Source organism: Glycine soja, chromosome 20, assembly GCF_004193775.1.
Source record: "Glycine soja cultivar W05 chromosome 20, ASM419377v2, whole genome shotgun sequence".
Classification (NCBI taxonomy): Eukaryota; Viridiplantae; Streptophyta; class Magnoliopsida; order Fabales; family Fabaceae; genus Glycine; species Glycine soja.
The window spans coordinates 43,604,772-43,620,611 of NC_041021.1; the positions used below are offsets into that span (position 1 = coordinate 43,604,772).

The following is a 15,840-nucleotide window of genomic DNA, read 5'->3' on the forward strand; positions in this document are numbered from 1 at the left end:
CTATTTATCTAAAGTGAATTAAAAAATAATTACTAAGATTTTAATATATATAATTTTAATTATTAACTTTTAATTTATAAATTAATTTTATACATAAATTATATGAAGAAGAAATAAAAAATGTTGCATTAAATACGATAATCATAGGAATAAGACAATTGTCTAAAATTTTATTGGTTATTCAATATGAGTTTATTTAATTCCATTTTTACTTGGGTGATCATTTAAACAAACCCAATTTCAAGAGATGATAAGAAAAGAGAAAATTATCCCTAAAAAATAGGACTAGATATATAATAATAAGATATGATATTTTCATATATTATAACATCAATATTATAGGATTTGCTTGCCAAACTTCCCCTCAAGTCCATTTTGATATAAAGATTGAAAATAAGTGATAATTAGGTTATGTCATGACTCACTTTTTTACACACGTAAATTTCTGTAGTGGTTCAATTTTTATAGAAGTTATAAAGTTTATCATATTTTTGTGTTCACATGTTTTCTTTATAATGTTTACAAGAGTGGTTTGATTTAAGATCAAAATCAATTTCCTTAATTATATTTTGAATTTTAATATAAAATATTATTTTTTAAATACATGTTTTGTTATGTTCAGTTATTTACATTTCATTTTATTAAAATCTAAATTAGACAATTATTTAAGATGTTAAAAACACGTATTCTAAATTTTGTGATATCTAATTTGTCCGTTGATAAGATTGCTATGGTCATTTTCAATTCATCTGTCCTTTTCCTTTTTTTCTCTTCCTCTCTCTTTTAATTTCTTTTGTTATTATTTGTAATGTTTGCAACGAAGAGCACGTAGCCAAGTGATATTTTCGTGTCTGCACAGTTGAAATTAAAATAAAAACGGCACTATATATACGAGTATGACAAATCGATAATAGCAACACAGGTCCAGCGTCCAGGCATTTTAAGGTCGATAAATTCTTGTTTGAGATATAAAAAAATATTATTAAATAAATATTAATTGTTTTTAGTATACCGAATAAAAAATTAAGAAAAAAAAGGTTTGATAAAAATCGTTGATATGCTCCTATATATATAATTCTAAATATAATTTTATTGTTATTTTAATAAATATTTTTTAATTCCTTATCTAACCTTGGACATATTAACAACTTCAAAAAGTTAGTCAAGTGAAGTAAAACAAAATTCAATTTGTATCTAACAAATCATAAGTTCTACACTCTACTCATCTTTTTGGACAAAATAAGTATAAATACATCTATAATTACTCTTTAAATTTAAAGGTTTTTTATAGCTTAGATTGGAATGTCATCTCTTTCTTAAAAAAAATCTATTTAAGAAAATGACTAAGAAACTCATTTTTTTAGCACATTTCTCTTTCTTAATTAGTTTGCACAGCTAGCAGGAAGTACGCACATCAAGAATTGTGCTTTCAAATTGTGATTGCTGTAGAGATTGTTCCTTTAGCCTAGGAGAACCAAGAAAAGGGTTCAACAAAATATGTAAATGATCATTTACAGATGTAAACAAACTAGTTCAGCAATTGTTACTCTAGTGTTTTTCTTCCAATTGAAAAAATATTAAATAAAATTATAACTAATATCTTATTTAATTACATTTTAAAATAATTTCAGTGTGCATTTAACAAGTCATTTCAAACAACTTAATTCTTATTTAATTAGTTTATTATAAATTTCTCAGGTATTTGGTAAAATTAACTTATTTCATTAGCCTGTAATTCTTTTTGTTTTGTGTGTTACTTGGATTTATGTTTGAACCTGTTACTTATTATCTTTTTTCTATCTTTACGCTAAGTAATTTGATAGAACTATAAAATTAGTTTGATGGTAAAATGAGAATGAAAGAAGAAAAAAATTCAGGATTTAATTTTCCATTACTAATAAAATACCAACAATTTGCCGGAAAAAAACTTTGATAGAATTACATCCTACCACCTGATTTAATATTACACTATTCTAAGACTAAATCACGGTTCAAATATAGTTTTACAATCTACTAAAAAATATGAAATTTATATATAAGAATATTTCAAAGTCTTGTTGAAAAATTAAAAACTCTAATTACAATAGTTAAAAAAATGGTATTAATGATTATGTTGAAAAATAATAGCACAAAGGAGTAGAACAAGACATATTAATGATTATGTTGAAAAACAATAGCACAAAAGAAAAATAAAAGAAAGAGATTGGAAGCGGATAAGATTGGCGGTGACTGGATTGGGACCCATCTGAATGGCAGTTGTTAGTTGAACTGTTCGTTAGTGTCGGCAACAAAGGACATTCCATCCCATGAGTTTAAGCATATTCTTTCTCAAGGGAAAAATAATTATAAAAAAGATAAATATGATTTTGATATATAATCAATGTAAGAAAAATTATGTTATCAACCAATTTAATAAATTAAATATTACTTTTACAATAATTATTAAAAAATTAATTAATTTCATTTATATAACAATTCATAATATGAAAAATATTTATACTTTAAATTAAACACAAATATATCTGCTAGTTACATGTGAAGAAATACAAATTGTCTATGTACACTTAGATATTTTCTTCAAAAAAATATATTTAAGATTAATAAAAAATAAAGCTTGTCTATAAATTCAAATCTCAAAAAAATGACATTAAGGAAAAAGAGCACACCAAATCTAGCTTGCCATTTGTCACACAGAACCTTGGTTATAAAAAAATTGTGACATTGGACAATCTTTTTTATGACCATTACGCTTGTAATATTAAGAGCTTGGTTAATTAGAAAACAATTGAATTTTGGCTTCAGCAAAAAAAAAATTCTTTTTTTAATCGAACAACAATATAAACTATTGTTGTTACTGTTTAATTATGTTTTATCATATTATAAAAACTAAAATCCAAATTTAATGACAACTATCTAAAATACTAAATATTTTTACCAAAACAATAATATAGTAATATACTAATATGAAAGTTTTTGACTTAATAAGAATCAAAATTAAAGTTATGATAATTCTGCATCCAAAGCTTTTTTAAAAACTAAATGCAGGGATAAAAATATCGAAGTAGTTCTAAAATGAAACTATTTTCTTCTTTATTTATTATTTTTTCTTAAAGGTATATCATCTATGAATTGAAGGAAGCTAGCTTGGGTGGCATTGGCATATCTCGTGTTATACGTATTGGCAATATTTGGCGCATGGTTGTGACAGTTGAATTAATTGATTAGTCCCTGTGGCCAAATTAGAGCCACTTGTATCAATTAACCTCTCAGAAAGAGTGACAGCAATGAGGATTATGTTTGTCGATTCTACCGACTAACAAAATAGATATGGTATATTTAGATTTTTAAAAAAAAAAAAAAAACTAAAATAAATTTTATAGAAATTAAAATGAGTGAATATATAAGTTGAAAATCAATTTTTAAGAGGTTTATATAAATAGCTTTTATAAGGTAACTTATATATAAATTAATTTTAACTTAAAAAAAAATTATTTATTTATTTTTTAAGCAAAATTATAAATTTGATTCCCCAATTTATCTCCCGTTTCAGATTTGGTCCTCCAGTAATTTAATTCATAAATTCAATTCTTTATTTTGTAAAATCGTACTATGTTAACCCCTCAAGTCACCGTTGACCATTAACAAATGATATTGACTGTCACGTGTCACGTTTTGTATTGGATGATGATTATCACATGTCATGATTAACCGTCATCATCCAATAAAAAGGTGATAGGTGATAATCAACATCACATCACTTGTTAACGGTTCATGTTTAATGACCTGAGATATCAACATTGCACGATTTTATAAAATAGGAGATCAAATTTGTATAAGGATCAAATCCGAAATTAGAGATAAATTGAACACCAAAAATATATTTTTTCCTTATTTTTAAATGTATGATAGACAATCGATTCTTAATTTTACGAATAGAATACTACCTGTGGATAAATGAGTTATCCTTTATCTAATACTCTATTTTCTCGGATTGTTGACTGCCGAGAATTAGAGATACAATTGAGTTCATTTCTCAGATTCGAAAAAAATAAAGTTAGTTTATTCTCGTGATGTGAATTGATTGTTGTTGAAGAGCATATTATTCTAGATGATAGGATACGAAAGATCACATGCATTGTTGATAAATTATATTTTATTTTTATTTTATAATTATGCTTTACAACAAATATAATAATTTTGTTTTGGTTTGTGCAACTGCAAACGATCCAAATTCATTTCGGATAGAACTATAGAAGGTGAAGAAATTATCAAAGAAAAAATAATGGGAAAAGTGAATTATCTTCTCTACTTTTCATTTTTATTCTATTATAATAAACATTCCATATTTAAATTTTATGAAAAAAAATCTTAGTCCTACAAAAACAAAAGGAAACGGGAATTTTTATGTAAATAATTAAAATAACTTTATTTTATGCTATTAGAAGGGTAAAAAGTTTATTTGACATAATTGTACTTTTTTTTCTATCTAATCAAATAAGTGTAGAGAATTTAACCTTTTTCTTTACTTTCTTTATTGTTTTTCTTAATTTAAATAATTTAAGAATCTACTTTTTTTTATTGCTTATTCTCCTTTTTCTCTTACTTCTTTCTATCACATCTTCTTTCTTATTCATTCTCGTATTCAAATAAAATATTTTCATCCAAACTGTCAAACACACTAGGGACTTGTCCGAGTTTAATTCTATTGTTTCTTAGGTTACAATTTTCTGTAGAATATTGTCAAACTGCGAAAAAAAGCTTGAGAAAATTTTAGTTAAATTACTTAAAAGAAATTAATTGGTGCTTAACTTTGTAATATCAGTTTTTTTTTTCTTATAAAACTGAAAATATATATATAGTAAAGTAGAGGAGTTTCCTTAGTACTTATTGTTTTATAAGGATATTGATATTCTTTAAAAGGGAGGATTTTATTTTCTCAAAAAATGGAACATCGCATGAGTCACATGACGGGTCGAAACATAAGTGCAATTCTTGGACTCTGAAACATTAAGCCCATACACAAAAGTGCGTCGATTGTGTTGGGCGGGTCAGGCCCATGAATAAGCCCGGCCCATGTTTATTTCTCCTACAAATATAAGAACCCTTTTCTGATACTTTGAGGTTTTAGCCTAGGAACCGTGTTCATCTACTCTGAGCCGCATCACTTCCCGGAATCGTGCATCCCTACGTTCAATATGGTACTTAATTCCGTTCGTTCCCTCTCTTTCTTTTTCTTTTCTTTTTTCCCTTACGGTAATCATATCCAGGGTATATGTTTTTGGTGTTTGAAAAGTTTTCGTTTTCTCGTTTGAATGATCGTAAAAAATGTGAAACTAATTAGAACTTATAGCTTGTGATTTGAAATCAAGATTTTTGAAACTGACTCTTGTTTTGGATATGTAAAAATTGTGCATTTGTAATTTTGGTTTGAAACTGATTGATCCTTGTCTTGTTTTATAGTCGCTGGTGGCAAACGAGGATTTCCAGCACATACTTCGTGTTTTGAACACGAACGTAGATGGGAAGCAGAAGATAATGTTCGCTCTTACCTCAATCAAAGGTATTGGGAGGCGATTTGCTAACATTTGCTGCAAGAAGGCTGATGTTGACATGAACAAAAGGTTTGCTTTACTTTCATTGCCATTATTGTTGTTTTCATTGTTAGTTAATAATATTTGTTTATTGTTGCATAAGAGTGTTGTGGTTCAATTGGAATTTGCTGCTGCTTGCTGTGGATTTGGTTTTTCATGTTTTGTATTGAAATGGGCTTTGGTTATTTTTGTTGGCAGAGCTGGTGAACTGAGTGCTGCTGAGTTGGATAGTGTGATGACTGTGGTTGCCAACCCCCGGCAATTCAAGATTCCGGACTGGTTTTTGAACAGAAAGAAGGACTACAAGGATGGCAAGTATTCTCAGGTGGTGTCAAATGCACTGGATATGAAGTTGAGGGATGACTTGGAGAGACTTAAGAAAATCAGGTAATTAAGATTTTGATTGTGGATTTATACGGGAAAATGTTTAGATATAACTGATCCTCACTGTTTTGTGCAAATCAACCTGTTTATTCTTGCAATGGTTTAAATGATATTGTGATTACATTTTTTTTTCTATCCTCATAAACAGTCATTTCCAACAAACTAATTGTTCCAAACATTTTGAATTTGAGTGCACTGAATGTCTGCTCTTTCCCTCACTTGTGTTGGAACTGTTTCCAAATGAAAACTGACAAATTCATGTAAACAAAACAATACATTGTCCAGCTGTTCTAATGTGTACGTGCCTAATATGGCGCAGTTAGCTTCTTTTTGGTCATTCATCATATGTCATATAAACTGCAAAGGTACTAAATGATGTGCGTGGGTATGAATGTAAATACACGGTGTTCTCTCTTAATTGTTGCCGAGATGTAATTGCAGTGAAGTTATTGTCATTCAGAATATGCTCTGCTTGAAGACATGCATAATAAACCTTGTATTGCTGAAAAGAATTTAAAATCAAAAGGGAAGCTGTTAATTGTTGATACATTTTAGTTTTCTAATATTGTGGTTTCGCCTGATGTTAGATCTATACCATATGAATTTGATTTGTATGGCTTCAACACTCTTGTCTTCATGTCAAGCAGTGTCTGGTATCATGGAGGGAATTGAAAAAAAAAAGAGGGAAAAAGTGCAGTAATCATCATTCCCTTGATTGGTATCAATATATCATCATCGAATTAAAAAGAAGGGTGGCTTCCTCTTCATTGGTTTTTCATAAAAACGGATAGAAATATATGTAAACCCATGTCAAATTACTTTATATATCCAATGAAATTGATTTCTTTTAAAAGATTTATATAATCGTTCAAGTGAGAAAAAAAAAATGGAATTCTCATGAACCCGTTCCTTCCTCACCTTTCTCCCAAAGGAAGGATTGCAAACAGTAACAATTTTTTGGGTGACCTTTGGAAAACTAATCCGTCCATTTTCCTCTGCTTCCGTTCATCTATGGACCTTGATTTTATATTCTGTTGTCAGAGAGTAAAACATGAGATTGCATCCTTATTGATTTTTATTCTTGCATGCAGGAACCATCGAGGTTTGAGACACTACTGGGGTCTTCGTGTACGTGGCCAGCATACCAAGACCACTGGTCGTAGGGGTAAAACTGTTGGTGTGTCTAAGAAGCGCTGAGCTTTCACTTCCTTTTTCTTCTGTTTTTTTAAGAATGAGATATATTATTTTTTTGTTAAAGCCGACAAAATTTTATTTTGAGAATGGATTTGGATTTTGTTGCATTTGAACGTTGATTGTGATTGGGTTGGTTGATCTTATTTATTTTACTTATTAATCCTATGTCTTTTTGGTCCATTTTGTGGTGGATACCATATTGATTTCCATTAAATATAATGCCCTAATCTCGAGCAAGGTTAATGTATGACCTATCTTAGTAGCATAATGCTTGAGTGAAATATTTCTTATGTGAACATGTTTATCAGCACAGCTAATAAAGATGATGATGTCCTTATTGAAATTATTTAACTTCTATAGTGCTCTATTAAGCGCTTCATAAGAGTTAAAGAATTTAATTAGTTGTATTAAAATTTCAATGATTTGTATAATTTTTCATTATTATCCCTAATTTTATTAAGATTTAATTATTAATTACTTTTTTTATTCCTGTAAATATGATGAATTTGGCTTTTATTTTCAACTTTTAATTTTATTATAAATCTGAGAAGTTTCTAAAATGGTCTTTATTTTATTTTGGTGATGACTAAAAAATACGTATAAGCCTTTTCTTTATTAAATATGCTTGGTTGTTTTAGTCATTTTTTTGTCATTCAATAGTCGTTTGATACTGTAATTCTCTTAGCGTATGTTTGGATCGACGACATTAAAAAAAAAAATTAAGTTTCAACATTTATAATGAAGCAACAGTTTATGATTTTCAATTTTTTCCACTTTTTAGGCGAATTTGAAAAACCCACCACCAAACCAAACTACTATTTTTTATTTGAAGGAACCAAACCACTATTTATACCTTGCAAAAATTGTTGAGATCGACTGTTCTTTTTGTCCACTCCAAAGTCACCAAACACATTGAGGTGCAAGCATTGATCCCGGAAGGTGCATGTGTTGCATAATCTTCTAACCGTGACCCGCACAAAACAATACGACTAATACAAGTGTTATGTAAAGCATCCAATGTGGGCAGAATCACGTTTGCCATCTACTCATCTAACAGTGTGTTTCGATATGGTATTCGTAAGAATCGATTTTGGGACCAAAAATCGGGGTACCACCGTGCGTTTTGAGAAACAACCATGTGTTGTTGCCTTCCTTTGGGTCTACCATGAGATTGGCCACCATTAATTTTCACAGTGCCACCTCCCAAACATACATTAAGTGTATATTTGATTTCACAAAAGAAAATTAAATTTTGGTCTAAAATTAATTTTAGATAATTTTTTACATGTTTAATTTTATATTTAAAAAAATCTATAATTAATTCTAGATTCAAAGTTAATGAGTTAAAAGTAATTTTGAATAACTTTTTTGCATCTACAAATAAAAATTGCAACAGATAAAATTTTTATAGAATTTTACTACTAACTTGCTTTTATAATTAAAAAAAAACACTCAAACATAAATCACATTACCTCAAAATCAAATTTAACCGACATCAATTTTGCAAAATTAATTCTATTCAAAAATAATTTTATAAATACTCATCTAAATACGCACTAAGGGTCATTCAATGGAACAATCTATCATGTTACAATTACATTGTCGACACGGATAAAAGTTAAATAAAATTAATTTTAAATTATTAAATATAATTAAGATGTGTATCTAAATTAACTTTAGGCTACAATTTTTTTATTAGTGTCACGGCGGCAGAAATTATGTGTTTTTCAAATGGCACTAATCATTTCCCATGCAATTCAGCCAGTGCATAGCAAACAATAACCAACTTTAATCTCTCTGAATACTTGCACTGTTTTTTAACCTCATAAAGAGGACCGAGTCTAAAGAAGAGACAAGAATTAGCTCGTTCAAGGAACTCACAAACTCAACCAGGTTTAGTCGTGATTTCTTTTTTTAAAAAATGCCACTGCTAATTAAACTAAATATTTTAGGGCTGAATCTTTGCATTTTGAGATACATTAATCACTTCAAAAATGTCTGAATGATGTTGAAACAAGTGATTCCAGTCAATCATATCATGTATGTGATCGAACATTCCAATAGACAAGCTTCTTTGTGTCTTCATTATAGCTGAAAAAGGTAGAAAAAAAAAATAATAATAAGGAATTTACAGGGAAGGATTATCGGGGATATATACAAGTCACTTTAAGATGATGTTCTTGGGCATCTTTAATACACTAAAGACTTACTAGGGTTATTGCTTAACCTTGAGGCCGGCTTCTATGCGTTCAATGAGCTGATCTGCAGTCAATGCTCCCTCCTGGAATCAAGACCAAAAAATTTTCTTGCTTAGAAGGTGGAGATGGTTGTTAAGAATATGGAGATAGCAGTGAACATCCTTGTTTTGTTTAGTCAAATAAACAAACATCTATATAGCTTCACAACAAAAAATACGTAAATAACAGATTCAGCTAAAGAAAATCTGTCGTCTACCATATAAGTTGATGCTAATGAATTTTGACAATATATTTATGCCAGATGAGTGTGAAAAGATTTAACATTAGTAACAAATAACAATAACATCAAAGAAAAGGCCACTAACAGCCAAACACCAGAGCAGATCAGACCAGATCATCATTTCAAGCTATATATAACTTCATCCAAATATGATGATGGGAGAAAGCATTTGAACTTTTGTACGAGATTCTCATGTTATTGACTGCAGGAAAAAGTCTATTTAAACATCCTTGAACGGATGTAACAAACTAGCAATTAGGTTCTTTACATCATAATCAAGGCAACCTCATTTTCATTGTCAAAGTCAACAAGCCTAAGTGAATATAAAGGTGGACATGCCAGCATCAAAGTTTTAATCAAAATTAGGAACTAGATGATTCCTCTAGATGCAAGCCCTCTACAAATTGTTTGTTAGGAAACAGCTAACTTAAGGCAGTTCCCATAAAGAAATGATTTCTACTTCCTTCTTAGTTGGTTCAGCAATCAATTCAAGTATTAAGATTGTTTATATCCTTAACATTAAAAATTCAAATTCAAATTTCTAACAAAATCAAAGAAGACTATAAGCATTGTAAGATCCATGTTTAGTATATCTCAGAACATTGCAACATTGCTAATGCAAATAGAAAGCATCAAATTCAGTTTCACAATTCAAATTTAAGTGCAATGTCATGCCATTTTAGGCGAAGTGTGGGTGTTAGGATAGGAGTTCATTGCACAAGCAGAAGATGGAGCTTCCATATATTATATATAAAGTGCTGAGACACAGTTAACCACCAGGTGCAAGGAAAGCATAATTCAAATGAAAAAAATGGATGATCTGACTTACAAAGCGATCATAAGGTTCTCCATCCTTAAACATGATGAAAGTCGGCAACGCCTCAATTCTGTATTTGTCAGCAATGCTAGGATACTTCTCAGTATCAATCTTCACCACCTGTATCTTATCCTTAAGCCGAGTGCTTACTTCATTGAGTATGGGAACCATAAATTGACAAGGACCACACCTGTAAACCAGGTCTTGGGTTCCTCATTAGACGTTATATGATATAACTAGTTAACAAAACAACTTCAACCTCAAAAAACATCAGTTAACAAAACCTAGCATAACACACAACACGCAAATACGGAGAAAAGACAAAACAGAGAGGGAGCAACTTACCAGGTTGCATAGAAGTCAACCAACACAGGTTTCTCAGAATTGGCAAGCAAATCGTCAAACGAGTTATAGGTTTGTTTCTTCGCTTGAACCTACAGAAAAACAAATAACAAATCCTTATAAGTTCTTAATTGACTAAATATGTTGAACAGTTTAACAAAATTAAATAGTCAAATTAATGTTCAAGGTCCTTGAGTCTGCTTGTTCATTCAATTTAGTCTTAACGTCATAATTTTGAGGATTAATTTGAGTAATGAAATACACATTCAGCGACCAGTTACATATTTAGGGACGTCAAACGTAATTTCCATTGTTGAGCGACTAATTATAATTTCACAAACTAATTTAACTATTTACACGCAATTTATCATCTCAAAAATCAGTTTAATAATAATAATAATAATAATAATAATAATCACGCCTGTTGCTCGATTTACTAAACTATGAAGAAACTCGTGAATCTATGCATAACTGCTATGAAAAATGAAAGCAGAAAGCGTGGTTTTGGTTACCAGAGGAAGGAATCGAGGTCGCGATGGAGCGGGAGCGCGTGGAGTGCTAATCCGAAGAAGGCGCGTGCACGACGGGAATTGCAGAAAGGATTGCTTGGCGGAAGAAGATGCGGAGGCGAGTGAGGGTGGCAAGCGCGTGGAGAGTTCGGAGTTCAAAGAAGCAATCGCGGAGGACGCGGAAACGGAGACCGCCATGGGAACGAAACGAAACGAACGTGTTTCTTCTGTTCTGCTGGTAAAGAAAAAATGTAGAGATGAGGTCTGTTTGGATACCAAAATATCTGTTTGGGGTGAAACGACAGAAAAAACGAAAAAAAGAAAAAAATCTGAAGAAAACAAAACCAAGGAACAAACGGACTCAAAGTCCAATCGGCTGCTTTACTTTGCTCTCTGACTCCCACTCTCTCTCCTCTCCCAACCCCAAAACTCTTTCTTTTCCATTCATTAAATAACCAATAACATTTACCGCGTGTCATTGGAATGTTTTTGTCAAACCAAGGTTTTACAAACAAGTGATCCATGTTCCCTTCATCACTTTGGATCCCAAATAAATTATGTTCAAAAAAATATGTTTATTATTTTATATGTACTTATCATCTTTAATGAAATTATTTCGTACGATTAGAATAAAAAAAAATTATAATTTATATGAATAATTTTTTATATTATTTTTATTTTTTAATATATTATTAACTATTTAATTTAAATTTTAATAATTATATGTAGTAAATATGTCAATAAATCTTAATGTTTAGTTATTTTATCCGACAGTAGATACACGGTAGATTATTAATTATCAATTGTATTGAAATAAAAAATATAATATTACATAAAAAAGTACGTGATAGTATCTAATTCTCTTTTTTTGTCAAAATATAATTGAAATTTTTATTTATTTTCAATTCATAAAAATATACAATTATAATAATTAAGGAGATTAAAAAGTATTAATATTTTTTTGGAAAAATAAATGAAGTAGAAATAATATACGCATAATAGAAAGTGTTATTTATTTTTTTTAAATTATAATTATAGAAAAAATGAAGATGAAAAGAAATGGATATGAGACTTTTTTTATCGTGCTGTCACACTTTACCTATTTTATGTTTGTCACACTTTCATATTTATTTAAGTAATTGCTATTTTTTAGACACTTTCCTTTTCAGGTTTTCAAAAATGTCCTCTATAAAAAAAAAATACACTCCCCTCCCCTGTTAATGACTCTGGAAAAAACTAATGATTCTACAATTCTCCTTTGTTCCCTGTCTTTGCTACTTTGAATCCTCAAACACTCTAGAGTGCACACACTTGCTCAAAAATCACCAACCCCGTCAAGATTTTAGCACAAAACCTCAAACTTTTCACAAAATTAAAGAGACTCGATTTTTTTCCCTCCTTAAATTGAAGTATTAAAGCATCATCAAACATGCACCGCCATTTTCTTGAGTACTGCAAGACTGTTCCCCTCAAGACACGTAACCTTAAAACTCAGCCTACTGAATAAAGCTTTTTCCTGAGCTATTAAAGACACTATAAACTTATTATTAATAAATTAGTTCTTTGAATCTTGTCTTTCCCACTTTGTGTTTGCTATCAAGTATGAACTATCTTTTAATGGTATTTTTGGGAGTGCACTTTTGCGGGAGGGACTGGAACATGTTTCCTAATTTGAAGTTAAGAGAATTACATTATGTTTAGAAAAATAAACAAAATATTTTTCCCTTTGTGTATATGCTATAATTTTTCACGTACTTTATGAATATAAATGATGCAAGTATATGTTAAATTGTATTTTTAGAAAAAGGACATTTTCCAAAAATAAATTGAAAAGGAGAATATTTAAGCAAAGAGAGGAAGTGAAAATTCCAATTACCTTTGTTTATCGAAATGTCACAGTTTAAAACCCCATGAGAAGTAGAATTACCCTAAAGGCCCAAAATGACTTCTCAACGGTTTTTCAATTTTATAAGGCAAAATTATAAATTTGAACTCTAGTTTTGGATTTGGTTTTCTAGTAATTTAATTTTTGAATTGGATCTTCTATTTTGTAAAATCGTGTAATATTGATTTCTCAGGTCACAATTGGACGTTGACCATTACAAAAAAGTGTTAACTATCACGTGTCACGTTCTTATTAGACTATGATTGACATGTGTCATGTTATGATTGGTCAATGAAAATAACAATGCATTTTATCTTTCATAGAGTTGACATCCAATCAGAACATGACACATGATAGTTATCATCCAATTAGAACATGACACGTCGCAGTTAACTTAACGTCCAATTGTGATCTAGAGAATCAACATTGCACAATTTTACAAAATAGGATAACTCAATTCGTGAATTAAATTAATAAGGGACCAAATCTAAAACGACACAAAAATGTAACTTTTTCATTTTATAAAAGAAAAAAAAATGTTTAGAAGTCAGGTTAGGGGATCCCACTCTATTTTTTTTCCTTCTAAAAGTTGATTTTAAAAATAATCATTTAAAAATAGAAGGGATTTTTTTATATATTTTCTTGAATTATTCAATGACAAATTATATCAAAAATATGATGGCAAAAAAATAAATACATGATTTTTTTAATAGATTTCGTAGTTATCGAAACACTAATCACACTAAAAAATAAATTATTGTTTTAGAAGTTAGGGACATTTTTTTTTCTTGAATGGCTAACAGTTCGACAATGACCACATATTTTTAGTTGGTCATTTTTCCTTAGGTCCATCTCAGTGTCTACGTGAGTGAATTTTTTGGGCTAGGATGTTTGTTTTACGGGTAAATTTTTTACTCGGAGTAAAAAATATTTATTCGCATCAAATAGGAATCTAAATTCTCCCTCCTCATGGGAATAAATATATTCTTCTTACTACCACTACCCAACTATCCTCTTAATTCTCCCTTTGTGTATATGCTATAATTTTTCATGTATGTTATTCACAATAACTTTTAAAATGGTACTCTAAATTTTTATAATATTAACATTCAAACTCTAAATTGACTACTCTCTTGAAGTTACTTGTCTCTTTGTTTAACTATTTTATTTGCAGCAAATGACATGTACTTTCGTGGCAATGACAAGACTGCAATTTTAAAGCGTGAGCTGTAAGAGGGACTGTGATCGGTTGTAGTGGCATTTTTCTGGCACTATTTTTTTTGGGCTTTCGAGTGGGTTATTACACATGTATATTTTTTTTTTACAAAATTTGACTATAAAAATATTTTAGTAATTATTATATATTATCAGGGAAAAATGTTAAGTAAACACGTGTTTTAATTATATCTGAACATATAAAAAAATTATTTTTAACTATTTATAATAGTTGACTAAACATATTTTTTATAATTTACCCGAGAATAATATTTCCAGGAATAACAATCATGGGACTAAAAAAATTATTAATGAAACAAATGTCCCCTAATTTTTTTGTATTGCACTATATTTAATGTAATTTATTGTTCAACGATTAAGAAATATATAAAAATTTCATTATTTATTATTTTTCGTCACCTGTATTTTTAATGTAATTTGTCATTGAATAAATTAAAAAATATAAAAAAGTTCCATGTATTTTAAAGAAACTATTTTTAAAGTCAAATATTTTTATAAAAATGAAAGAAAAAAAACATTAAGAACTCGATTTGGGAGAACCTGCCTTCTCAATGGCAACATAAAATGCGACATGCAGTTAAATAATCCACAAAAGTATAACATTCTTAGAAATGAAGTGGCAAAATTGTGGCACACTTATTAAAAAAAGTCACGGAAAGAATTATTTTCCTTTTCTTGTCTATCATCATCTTTTTTAACTAGGATTTCCTATATTTATAAAGTAATTGTAAGGTCTCACAGTTATAATCCTAGGGTCTAAATTCTTTTGAGTTATAATTTATTATATTATTTAATATTATATTATTTAATGTATATGATTTATTTTGAACGATTCAAATTTCATGTATTCAACCGATAAATACTAGGTTTCAACTATTCAAAATTCATGTAACATAAACTGTTAGTCTAAGTAATATTAGGCTTGATTTCTTTAAGTAAAATCTGTTATTTGAGTCTTATAAATTAAAAAAATATAATCGAAATGAAAGATTCATCAAAGATGATCAACCAATTTTTTCAATGCAAATTACTTATCAATAAATTCTATGAATATTTCAATTTCATGTATATTTCAATTTCATGTAGTCACTTATGTTGCAACAGATAATTTCATTATCATGCCTTTCCCTTTTGCAATTCATCCCCTTAGTTGTCATGGATTGTATGGTAGTTTTCAAATCCAACCTACAAATGTCGCAAGGATGAATTTACATTGTCTGCCTATTTTTTTAATTTTAATTTTTTAATACATGATATCTTAATGTTAAAATAATTAGTTTGGGAAGTTTAATTTCAAAAATAATAATATTTAAATGTTATTTTTCTATTTTTAATAAATATTTCATTTTCCTTTAGTAGTACTCAATGTGAAAATAAGGCTTAAATAGGTATTTGTTCCTTAAA

At 29.1% G+C, this 15,840-nt stretch overlaps 2 protein-coding genes across 7 annotated transcripts; one reads left to right on the forward strand and one right to left on the reverse strand.

The window, feature by feature from the left end:
• Positions 1-5,083: 5,083 nt before the first annotated feature.
• On the forward strand, positions 5,084-7,352 carry LOC114401745 (40S ribosomal protein S18). The gene is made up of 4 exons (XM_028364325.1): positions 5,084-5,198; positions 5,461-5,621; positions 5,790-5,978; positions 7,067-7,352. Exons 1-4 carry the CDS (start codon positions 5,196-5,198, stop codon positions 7,170-7,172), a joined length of 459 nt encoding a protein of 152 aa, XP_028220126.1. The 5' UTR covers positions 5,084-5,195; the 3' UTR covers positions 7,173-7,352.
• A 1,573-nt stretch (positions 7,353-8,925) lies between these two features.
• Positions 8,926-11,849, reverse strand: LOC114403839 (thioredoxin Y1, chloroplastic-like). 6 transcript variants are annotated; one of them, XM_028367029.1, is made up of 6 exons: positions 11,661-11,849; positions 11,319-11,550; positions 10,810-10,898; positions 10,477-10,654; positions 9,380-9,450; positions 8,926-9,260 (listed from the first exon to the last, which is right to left on the reverse strand). In XM_028367029.1, the coding sequence occupies exons 1-5, from the start codon at positions 11,837-11,839 to the stop codon at positions 9,385-9,387; spliced, it is 744 nt and encodes a 247-aa protein (XP_028222830.1). In that variant the 5' UTR covers positions 11,840-11,849; the 3' UTR covers positions 8,926-9,260; positions 9,380-9,384. The 6 variants fall into 6 exon arrangements, with proteins under 6 accessions (XP_028222830.1, XP_028222832.1, XP_028222831.1 ...); XM_028367031.1 differs by having other exon boundaries at positions 11,319-11,547; positions 11,701-11,774; XM_028367030.1 differs by having other exon boundaries at positions 11,701-11,774.
• Positions 11,850-15,840: the final 3,991 nt, after the last annotated feature.